Genomic DNA, 12729 nt, shown 5'->3' with positions numbered 1-12729 from the left:
ATACTATTTTTTTTCTTCGTAAATCTTCCTTTTTACATGATTTTTAGATGCAGGTGTTTCCGACCTATAGTTCCATAGTCAATATGGAAGTGATTGAATTTTATTGGCCAAAATTAAGTGAGGGGTAAGGATTCTTCACTGCATATCAAGAAATTGTTCGAAATCTTCTGTTTGCTGCTGTTTACCATCTCTTGCAGTTGGAATTTCTGTGATTCTACGATGAAATCTTCGTCGCCCGTCTTTCTAAAACCCCTTATAGTTTCGGACTTTCAAATAGCATTTTACAAAAAGGTCATTAAAGTCAAAATGATTTGGACTGTTGTTTATTTTCAAAAACTAATTCCTTCGCTACAAAAAGTTCTTAATGAGCCCATTATTGTTTTATCTATTGTGACGTTTGAGGGTCGTAAGCAAATCATGGAGACAAAATACTGAATTACGTCTTCAGAGACTGTTTACCTTCTCCAATTCCAACTTAATGGTGACAAAATCTTTTTTTTTTGCCGAATCTTTCAGTAATTGGGCTAACGTGTTCAAGAAAGCAAGAGCCCCATTTGCTTTTTCCCTCTCATCGAACAGCCTTCGGCGATATTGAAAACTCTGTTTGGGTGGTGTTGAATCCCTTCATAAAATATCAAAAAAAAAACCCAAAGCTCGAGAAAAGGAAATTCCAGTGGGCCTTTCTTTCTCTTTGCAAGTTGGAAAGCTTTTCCTGTCAATCCACAAAAAGTCCGGTCCATTGCAAAGCATGTTGCATTCCGAAGATTTCTATCGGTCAGTCTCTTACCTTCATGTTAAAGTAAAATATTTGTACAGAAGATGGTGCCACCAGATTTTCACAATTTAGATCTAAAAGTCGTGAAACTTGTTTGGGATCGCTTAAGGTCTGATAGTCTTCTTCTTGACCTGAAATCTTCTGCAAACTTATTCGGTTTATGAAGTTGGAGGTACACTCTGACAACGATATTAATTCCTTCGGCCAAACTACAGAAAAGGATTACACAAACAGTTGGTATTAATTAGGGCACAATGAAAAGTGTCATCAAGCAAAGTTTACTGTAAAGAATGCAATAACATCTTTTAATATCGATCACAACGAATGTGAAACGTTAAAATAATCATGATTATAAATTATGTTGGACAAACTAAGAGATCTGTTGATGTTTGGCGTAAAGAGCACCTGATTGATTTGAGAACGTCACCAATTTTTCTTTGTACATATCAATGTAATGTGGAAATTTTATTTATATTGGTACGAATATTCTTTTTTGGTTATTGGGACTGGCCTAACGCAAGTGTGAATTCACATAGCGACAATAAGAAAGTCGACAAAAAAATATTTAATCTCAGCACCGACGACGCAGTTTAAAATATGCATAAATAATGTAAAAGAAGGCATGCTACATTTTAGTCTGCCATATTTATTGCAAAAGCGTTCATATAAGTCGAGGATTTATTGTAATCATATGTGAAGTCCTTGCACTGAGCCTGCATCAAAAATCTTCGTACGCGGATTTTAGCGATTTATATAGGCCAGGTGAAAAAAATCGATTATCAATAGGATTAAACATATTAGAATTATCCTTGATATGAAATTATTTGTGATTAAAAAACACGAAATCCATTATTTTTTTTTGTAAATATAATCGTAAATGGAAATATGTGACAAAACTAAGCACATTTTTTATTATTTATAAAATCCTGCTGGACGCAGCTAATTTTCCCGAACAGTTGTTTGGTGCTGAAGAATTTAATAACAGAACGAAACGTCATGGTTTAAGTGAACATTTTGTATCTACACATAGAACAGCAATGAATCCTTGCAGGAATTTGGATTGATAAACATCAAGAAACATTAATGCTGGCTCAACAACAAAACCCCAGTTGCCAATTACTGGAATTTACGAAAAGAATATTATTTTTTAGCAAAATTGGCCAATTTTTTTCAAATTTCCTGTGTTTTTAAGTCTCAACAATTCCTCTAGTGATGAATGGCGGGCTTAGAAACGAAAACCAGGGTGCTATATCGGAAATTTGCGATAAAGATTTGTATAGAAATATAGAGACATCAATACTAGCTCAGAAACGAAACCCAGTTTCCTTGCAGGAATTTGCGATACGTATATTTATTGATAAACGTTTAAAGACATGATCCCTGGCTTAAAAACGAAATCCAGGCTTGCCACTGCAGGAATTTGCGATATGAATACGTATCGACATACAGAGACATCAATAGTAGCTCAGAAACGAAACCCAGTTTCCTTGCAGGAATTTCCGATACGTATATTTACTGATAAACGTTTAAAAACATGATCCCTGGCTTGAAAACGAAATCCAGGCTTGCCACTGCAGGAATTTGCGATATGAATACGTATCGACATACAGAGACATGAATAGTAGCTCAGAAACGAAACCCAGTTCCCTTGCAGGAATTTCCGATACGTATATTTACTGATAAACGTTTAAAAACATGATCCCTGGCTTGAAAACGAAATCCAGGCTTGCCACTGCAGGAATTTGCGATATGAGTACGTATCAACATACAGAGACATCAATAGTAGCTCAGAAACGAAACCCAGTTTCCTTGCAGGAATTTCCGATACGTATATTTACTGATAAACGTTTAAAGACATGATCCCTGGCTTAAAAACGAAATCCAGGCTTGCCACTGCAGGAATTTGCGATATGAATTCGTATCGACATACAGAGACATCAATAGTAGCTCAGAAACGAAACCCAGTTTCCTTGCAGGAATTTCCGATACGTATATTTACTGATAAACGTTTAAAGACATGATCCCTGGCTTAAAAACGAAATCCAGGCTTGCCACTGCAGGAATTTGCGATATGAATTCGTATCGACATACAGAGACATCAATAGTAGCTCAGAAACGAAACCCAGTTTCCTTGCAGGAATTTCCGATACGTATATTTACTGATAAACGTTTAAAGACATGATCCCTGGCTCAAAAACGAAATCCAGGCTTGCCACTGCAGGAATTTGCGATATGAATACGTATCGACATACAGAGACATGAATAGTAGCTCAGAAACGAAACCCAGTTCCCTTGCAGGAATTTCCGATACGTATATTTACTGATAAACGTTTAAAAACATGATCCCTGGCTTGAAAACGAAATCCAGGCTTGCCACTGCAGGAATTTGCGATATGAGTACGTATCAACATACAGAGACATCAATAGTAGCTCAGAAACGAAACCCAATTTCCTTGCAGGAATTTCCGATACGTATATTTACTGATAAACGTTTAAAGACATGATCCCTGGCTTAAAAACGAAATCCAGGCTTGCCACTGCAGGAATTTGCGATATGAATTCGTATCGACATACAGAGACATCAATAGTAGCTCAGAAACGAAACCCAGTTTCCTTGCAGGAATTTCCGATACGTATATTTACTGATAAACGTTTAAAGACATGATCCCTGGCTTAAAAACGAAATCCAGGCTTGCCACTGCAGGAATTTGCGATATGAATTCGTATCGACATACAGAGACATCAATAGTAGCTCAGAAACGAAACCCAGTTTCCTTGCAGGAATTTCCGATACGTATATTTACTGATAAACGTTTAAAAACATGATCCCTGGCTTGAAAACGAAATCCAGGCTTGCCACTGCAGGAATTTGCGATATGAGTACGTATCAACATACAGAGACATCAATAGTAGCTCAGAAACGAAACCCAATTTCCTTGCAGGAATTTCCGATACGTATATTTACTGATAAACGTTTAAAGACATGATCCCTGGCTTAAAAACGAAATCCAGGCTTGCCACTGCAGAAATTTTCAATTTTTTTATGACAACCTTTTATTAATAATCAGAATATTTACATTCTTTCAGTTAATTTGCTCGCGATTGCTATTTAATTAGACATTTATTAAGTTTTGATGAGATTTATATCCAGCAATGTAGCCTCAGTTGCCTCATAATAGGTCTAGTGGCCAAGTTTTTCTGTGTTTTTTGATATTAACAATTTCTCTAGTAGTGAATGACGGGCTTAGAAACGAAAACCAGGGTGGCACTACAGAAATTTGCGATAGAGATTTTTATCGACATATAGAAACCCAGCTGCTTTACAGGATTTTGCGATAGGAATATTCATTTATAAACATCAACGGTGGTTCTAAAACCAAACCCAGGCTGCCACTACAGGAATTTGGGATAAGAATATATATCGACATACAGAGACATCAATGCCAGTTCAGAAACGAAACCCAGTTGCTTTGCAGGATTTTGGATTAAGGATATTTATTAATAAACATATTAAAAAACATCAACGCTGGGTCAAAAAGAAAACCCGTGTTGCCACTGCAAGAATTTGTTGCAATAATATTTGTCGACGTACGTTAGGGCTTGAAATCAAAACTCGAGTTGCCGCTGATGTAGTGGGAATAAATTTATAGCGACTCCTTATTATGAAAATATTATTGCGTATTTTTGTGTGCGCTCATCAACAAATGAGCCGCGAATAGACAAGACAATAGAGTGTTTCTGTTACCCAGACAATGAGCGACTAGAACAGTCCCTGTTTTAAACTTGCCGCCGTACCTGTATACTCTTTCGGTCCATCGAGACAGGTAGAGGGGCACGGAGAGGTGTCTTGGAATGCAGTGGGGGCCGTGGCACTCACCACCAGCTCAGTTCATCTCGAATATCGAGACCGAGAATAGCCCGCGAGGTTTTTTCGTCCGCGACAGTTCTACTTGTTTTTATTTTGCACCGAAAGTATCAAAAATAGTCTGGATTACATTTAATTCGTGATAAATTGTGTGTGTTGCTATTAAATTGTGCTCCTATGTTCTTTTTGGATTACTTTTAAGTGAGAAAATATAATTAATTACAGGTACATACATTCATTTATTTCAATTGATCCGAAAGGTAACCGAATTACAGTTTGAAAATAATTTTTTTAAACAATAATGTCTCAATTGATCGTTATTTTGAGCTACAAATGAGTATTTTAAATCATATATTTATAAACATAACCTTAAAAACTTTAGAAATTTTTCTCGGACGGTGTACAAGTACAAGTAATGCTTGAAAATTAATGGAAATGCACGTTTGAAGAATTTGGGAAACTATTATAAACAAACCTAAAGATCGACAACACATCTTCGGAAGTTGCGGAGCATGTTTTTACAGAAGATAGTAGCGCTTTTGTTCTGGTTATTATGGCAAGTGTGTATATGTGTCTTTTTTGGGGGGTGTTCTTCTTCTTAATACTCTCTTAATTTGGGGAAGGTAGCGGAACTATCTAAGTGAATTTTTGTTGACGAATGGTTGTTTTTCCAGTCCAGTTTCCACCATTTCAAATCCAAAATCATCTACCCCATTGATATTTTATTAAATACGATCATTTATATGGTAATAAATTGGCTGTTGTTGTTGACAAACTTTTTCTATAACCATCACATTTTCTTTTTATTTAATTTCAAGAATACTCTGAGAGTTGGACTGGTTTTGGGTTTATCTATTTGCTTACTTCATTTTCGATTCATCTTAATTCACTTGATGGAGTTCAGATGATGGAGTTGATGGGTATTTCCGTGTTCTTTGAACTTCTAATATTGTAACGATGTGTTCAGAACCACTCAAAGATTCTTCTTCTTAACTGAGACTTTATTTTTCTTTCCTGCAGTCCGTGTTGTCTCCTTCACGTCCTAAGTCTTTCTATGATTTCTATAATTAAAACTTCTCGTTAATTAGAGAATTTTATACGGGAGATCTATGAATAGAAGCGAAATAACGTCTCTTTAAAGACCACAACTTAGTTTTAGAAATTCCATCTTCTTCAGAATGAATTTCTTCAATTCTAATGATACGTTTATGTGGGTAAATGTTTTTTGAGGTTATGAAACGATTTGAAAGATAATAGAAGAATTAAATCAGTGACAAAATAATCAAAGATGTTATCGAGAGTGAATCGTTGTTAATGTTGATATAAACCCTCGTAAGTTTGTTTATCTTAATGCTGATTTAATATTATTACATTTTAAGTAAATTGATTTATTTACTTAAGATTTTTTATCAGTATTATATAGGTAAAAAATTCTCGAAAACCAGCATAATCTAATTATCACAGTTGACTTAAGCATAATACCCAAGAAGGCCAGGTAGATGTCGACCTTAGTCCTTTTATTATTTTGAAAAGGCGCTCTGTTTGTATAGCGAGAAAATTAGGCGCCAAAAATAACAATAGATGAAATGAAGCGTGAAAAAAATTATCTACTCCATTTTGTGAAACTTTCGAGATGTAATTGATGCCTGGTATCAAAATCTGTGAAATATTTTACCTGGTATTGTTTCGCAATACCAAAATTTTGAAGCAGCTCCTCCCTAATGGTCAATTTTATAATTTTAAGAAAGACGTCCTGTATAATATCTAAGAGACATTTTTCAAACCGTTAATTAATGAAACAGCTGCTTAATTAAGATGTAAAAAATAATAATAATATTTGAAAGATTCAATAAACTTATAGAGCTAGATACAGAGGAATCAAAGCTAGTACAAGAAGTTAGATTTTGTTTGATTCTATAATTTCATTAATATCATCGTCGGTATTACAACCAAATCGTGAAATTTTGAAATTTCAAATGTAAAATTTCTTACTTCCATGGTATTTAGTCATAGAGTTTTGTTGGTGTTGAAGTTAAGGTAAAGCAAAAGTCATTGAATTAACTCTAAAGAAAAAACTGTCATTAATAACCTATTCAATGACAGTATTAATTCATTTTTTAAATTTTTTGGGTAATATCATAGTCGTGCATTGTAGAATAATGAAAATAATCAAAACCTCATCAATGTTTATCACTTTAATTACAAAATCATCATCTTTTAATTACAAAAATATAGATCTTCCTGGTATCATAATGATCTAACCTTTTTTGGCAACAGCTATCCACTATACGCGTTGAAATTCATAGCTCGGACCATCTGGAATGTTTCCGAAATACATAATTCTACCAGAACAAGATTTTACTCCTTAATCGACTTTCATTTGCTCTGGTTATTGCTCTTCATCCAATCATTTCCATTTTTCAAGTAACAAAACTTCTATTGAAATGATCATCTTTCAGCAGAGCGTTTCGCTAGAATCTGTGTGATTGAACACCCACCATATAGTCCCCATTTGGCCCCGTTAGACTAGTTTTTGTTGGCAAATATGAAAGCCTGTTTCTTCTTCGATATCTTTTCTTATCCTGGCTCTAGATTATCACTCCAACTCTTTCATGGTCGACCTCTACTCCGTGTTCCAATTGGAGATTTATCTTTGCCAAATTTCTCAGTCTATTGTCGTACCTTTGTTTCTTGTCTTCTTTATTTCGTCATACTACTTTCTGAAGACATCCCGCGATCTTATTTGCTCCAACTACTTGTCTTCATACCTCGTCTTCTACGTCTCCATAACCGGTTATGTCAGGTCAAGTTTTTTTTTTAAATTTTCCTTTGAATTTGAAGATATTGAATAATCTTTGATCATCTTCACGTTAAAAAACATGATCGCTGGCTTGTAAACGAAATCTAGTCTTACCACTGCAGGAATTTGCGATATGAATACGTATCGACATACAGAGACTTCAAATAGTAGCTCAGAAACGAAACCAAGTTCCCTCACAGGAATTTGCGATACGTATATTTACTGATAAACGTTTAAAAACATGATCCCTGGCTTAAAAACGAAATCTACGCTTGCCACTGCAGGAATTTGCGATATGAATACGTATCGACATACAGAGACTTCAAATAGTAGCTCAGAAACGAAACCAAGTTCCCTCACAGGAATTTGCGATACGTATATTTACTGATAAACGTTTAAAAACATGATCCCTGGCTTAAAAACGAAATCTACGCTTGCCACTGCAGGAATTTGCGATATGAATATGTATCGACGTACAGAGACTTCAAATAGTAGCTCAGAAACGAAACCAAGTTCCCTCACAGGAATTTGCGATACGTATATTTACTGATAAACGTTTAAAAACATGATCCCTGGCTTAAAAACGAAATCTACGCTTGCCACTGCAGGAATTTGCGATATGAATACGTATCGACGTACAGAGACTTCAAATAGTAGCTCAGAAACGAAACCCAGTTCCCTCACAGGAATTTGCGATACGTATATTTACTGATAAACGTTTAAAAACATGATCCCTGGCTTAAAAACGAAATCTACGCTTGCCACTGCAGGAATTTGCGATATGAATACGTATCGACATACAGAGACTTCAAATAGTAGCTCAGAAACGAAACCCAGTTCCCTCACAGGAATTTGCGATACGTATATTTACTGATAAACGTTTAAAAACTTGATCCCTGGCTTAAAAACGAAATCTACGCTTGCCACTGCAGGAATTTGCGATATGAATACGTATCGACATACAGAGACATCAATAGTTGCTCAGAAACGAAACCCAGTTTCCTTGCGGGAATTTCCGATACGTATATTTACTGATAAACGTTTAAAAACATGATCCCTGGCTTAAAAACGAAATCTACGCTTGCCACTTCAGGAATTTGCGATATGAATACGTATCGACATACAGAGACTTCAAATAGTAGCTCAGAAACGAAACCCAGTTTCCTTGCAGGAATTTGCGATACGTATATTTACTGATAAACGTTTAAAAACATGATCCCTGGCTTAAAAACGAAATCTACGCTTGCCATTGCAGGAATTTGCGATATGAATACGTATCGACATACAGAGACTTCAATAGTTGCTCAGAAACGAAACCCAGTTTCCTTGCGGGAATTTCCGATACGTATATTTACTGATAAACGTTTAAAAACATGATCCCTGGCTTAAAAACGAAATCTACGCTTGCCACTGCAGGAATTTGCGATATGAATACGTATCGACGTACAGAGACTTCAAATAGTAGCTCAGAAACGAAACCCAGTTCTCTCACAGGAATTTGCGATACGTATATTTGTTGATAAACGTTTAAAAACATGATCCCTGGCTTAAAAACGAAATCTACGCTTGCCATTGCAGGAATTTGCGATATGAATACGTATCGACATACAGAGACTTCAAATAGTAGCTCAGAAACGAAACCCAGTTCCCTCACAGGAATTTGCGATACGTATATTTGCTGATAAACGTTTAAAAACATGATCCCTGGCTTAAAAACGAAATCTACGCTTGCCACTGCAGGAATTTGCGATATGAATACGTATCGACGTACAGAGACTTCAAATAGTAGCTCAGAAACGAAACCCAGTTCTCTCACAGGAATTTGCGATACGTATATTTGTTGATAAACGTTTAAAAACATGAAAGCTGGCTTAAAACCAAAATCCAAGTTGCCAGTGCAGAAATTTTCAGTTTTTTATGACAAACTTTTATTAATAATCAGAATATTTACATTCTTTTAGTCAATTTGCTCACGATTGCTATTTTATTAGACATTTATTAAGTGTTAATGAAATTTATATCCAGTTATATAGCCTCTGATGACTTATAATACATCTATTGGCCAATTTTGTGAGTCGTTCTGTGTTATTTGATCTCAACAATTCCTCTAGTAATGAATGGCGGGTTTAGAAACGAAAACCAGGGTGCTACTTCGGAAATTTGCGTTAAAGATTTGTATGGAAATATAGAGACATCAATACTAGCTCAGAAACGAAACCCAGTTCCAGGTTTGCACTGCAGGAATTTGCGATATGAATATGTATCGACATACAGAGATATCAATGCTAGTTCAGAAAGGAAACCTAGTTGCTTTGCAGGAATTTGCGATGAGGATATTTATTAATAAAAATATCAAAAAACATCAACGCTGGATCAGAAATAAAACCCGAGTAGCCGCTACGTCTTCATAACTGGTCATGTCAGTTCCAAGTTTTTTATTTTTCCTTTGAAGTTGAAGGTATTAAATAATCTTTGAAGATCATCTTCATTATCGACACATCTTCCTCAAAGTCGTATCTTCTTATTAAAAACATTTTCCACAAAACATTCCATCTACTTCTTATTACGTATATTAAATTTATTTTACTTTCGCAGAATGTGTGAACGTTGACGAAGATGATCCCGATAAAAGCGGTAGTGTGGTTGGCAAACCTGTTAATCCTAGCGGCAACAGGAGCCGAACACGTCCGCCAGCTCGAAATATCCGAAGGAGTACCAGTAGGAACAAGAATCGATTTCATAGGCGACGGTGCGTCACCCGACAGCGGTCCTCCTTATTTAATAGTACCCGTGACAAGCACCGTAGAAACAGATCTATCCATCGATCATAATACGGGAGAAATACGAACTAAAGTACCTTTGGATCGAGAAACGAGAGCTAGTTATTCCTTGGTAGCGATATCGATAGTGAGCGGTAACAACGTCGAAGTTATTGTTAAGGTTTTAGACGAAAACGATAATGCTCCTACGTTTCCAGTGGCTGTGATGGATATAGAATTTCCGGAAAATACTCCTAGAGATGTTAAAAGAACGTTACATCCAGCACGCGATCTAGATCTCGATATTTACAACACGCAAAAGTATAATATAGTTTCGGGAAATATAAATAACGCTTTTAGACTATCGTCTCATAGAGAACGCGATGGTGTTCTTTATTTAGATCTACAAATCAACGGCGTATTAGATAGAGAAACAACAGATTCTTATACTTTAATAATTGAAGCGTTAGATGGAGGTACGCCGCCTCTAAGAGGCGAGATGACAGTTAATATAACCATACAAGACGTCAACGATAATCCGCCGGTGTTTAATCAGAGCAGATACTTCGCTAGTATACAAGAAAACGCTACGATCGGTACTAGCGTGTTAAAAGTAACAGCTACCGATGCCGATGCCGATGAAAACGCACAAATTGAATATTTCATCAATAGAAGACAAAGCGATAAAGATAATATGTTTCGAATCGATTCTTCTACCGGTTTAATTCACGTTAATAAACCTCTGGATTTCGAATTGAAGGAATTGCACGAATTGGTAATAGTTGCTAAGGATCACGGTTTACAACCGCAAGAAACGACGGCTTTCGTTTCGATAAAAGTGACTGACGTTAACGATAACCAACCGACTATAAATGTTATATTTTTGAGCGACGACGCTACTCCGAAAATAAGCGAATCGGCTCAACCTGGCGAATTCGTAGCGAGGATAAGCGTCCACGATCCCGATTCGAAAACCGATTATTCCGACGTTAACGTTACACTTTCAGGAGGCGACGGTCACTTTGGTCTAACCACCAGAGACAATATAATATATTTGGTTATAGTATCTCTACCTTTAGATAGAGAATTGAAACCTAATTATACTTTGAATGTCGAAGCCACCGATAACGGTAATCCTCCTCTTCGAGCTACAAGAACCATCGATCTACAAGTAACGGATATAAATGATAACGCTCCAGAATTCGATCAGGATGTTTATAAGGCGAACGTTATGGAAGTTTCGGATCCGGGTACGTCGGTTTTACAAGTTATCGCCGTCGATAAAGATGAAGGTAATAATAGTGCTATTAGTTATTCTCTTCTCGATACTCCGGATACGCATTCGGGATGGTTCCGTATCGATGCTAGAAGTGGTTTAGTGACTACGCGCACTCATGTCGATTGTGAAACTGATCCAGTGCCTAAATTGATAGTAGTGGCTACGGATAACGGTTTTCCGCCGTTGTCTTCATCGGCGACAGTGTTAGTGACTATTCATGATGTTAATGACAACGAGCCTATCTTCGATCAAAGCTTTTATAACGTGTCCGTGGCGGAGAACGAACCCAAAGGGCGATGCATTTTAAAGGTATGTTTTTGTTTACACATTCTTTTATTCTAAATCTCTCGTATCTTTCATATCATGTTGATTATTAGATTTTTTACAGGACATTTGTACAGGGTCCTTCACGACGAGTTGAATCGATATGCATACGAGAAAGTACTAAGACTAGTATTCTGAAAATTTGCTTTCATGAGTTTTTCAAAATGCCCGTTTCAACAAAGATAATTTCAGTCTTCTGAAACTACCGGAAGTTGACCCAAACTTCGTTATTTTAAACGGAATTCTGTGGTTTTTATTAAATTTTTGGAATCTACGCAAAATTTCAATACAACTTTATAAACAGCAGAATATGTCTAAAGCTCACCATTTTTTAATTATTTCACTTTTTGGAAATTTTTGGACAAATGCAGCCCTCCAATAAAAAAAATATATTTTAAGTTAAGTTTAAGTGAGTTAGGTCTTATATTTTTAGGACTTGGACAAAAAACACTTACAGGTTTCGAAATCTGTGAAAACCTTAACAAAAATTTATATAGGGTGTTCAGAAAAAGGTACTGCTATTTAAAAATTTCGAAAACTAAATTTTTTCAAATGGCAGCTCCCATTTTTCTCTTTACCATCGGATTCTACGCTTTAACTTAAGAATACTGCGTTATTAAATTCAAAATAACAGTGTAACTGGAAGTTTCAGAAAATGGAAATTTAGTTTTGAAAGTTTTTAGATAGCAAAATTCGGCACCTTTTTCTTCTACACCCTATATAAATTTTTGTTAAGGTTTTCACAGATTTCGAAAGCTGTAAGTGTTATTTGTCCAAATCCTAAAAATATTACACCTGACACACTTAAACTTAGAAATATAAGTTTTTTAGTGGATGGCTGCATGTGTCCAAAAATTTCGAAAATGTGAAATAATTAAAAAACAGTGAACTTTAGGCATACTATGCCTTATATAAAGTTATATTGAA

At 35.8% G+C, this 12729-nt stretch overlaps 1 protein-coding gene across 1 annotated transcript in view; it reads left to right on the top strand.

The window, feature by feature from the left end:
• The first annotated feature begins 4752 nt into the window (after positions 1-4752).
• LOC130450695 (protein dachsous-like) overlaps positions 4753-12729 on the top strand; it is a 96737-nt gene continuing 88760 nt past the window's right edge. The window contains exons 1-2 of the mRNA XM_056789251.1: positions 4753-4865; positions 10036-11787. Coding sequence (XP_056645229.1) covers positions 10057-11787 — 1731 coding nt within the window. The 5' untranslated portion in view covers positions 4753-4865; positions 10036-10056. The remainder of the gene's footprint in view (positions 4866-10035; positions 11788-12729) is intronic.

Source organism: Diorhabda sublineata, chromosome 1 (assembly GCF_026230105.1).
Source record: "Diorhabda sublineata isolate icDioSubl1.1 chromosome 1, icDioSubl1.1, whole genome shotgun sequence".
Lineage (NCBI taxonomy): Eukaryota > Metazoa > Arthropoda > Insecta > Coleoptera > Chrysomelidae > Diorhabda > Diorhabda sublineata.
The sequence above is the reverse complement of the archived record's forward strand: the minus strand, read 5'-3'. Positions and strand labels throughout refer to the sequence as shown.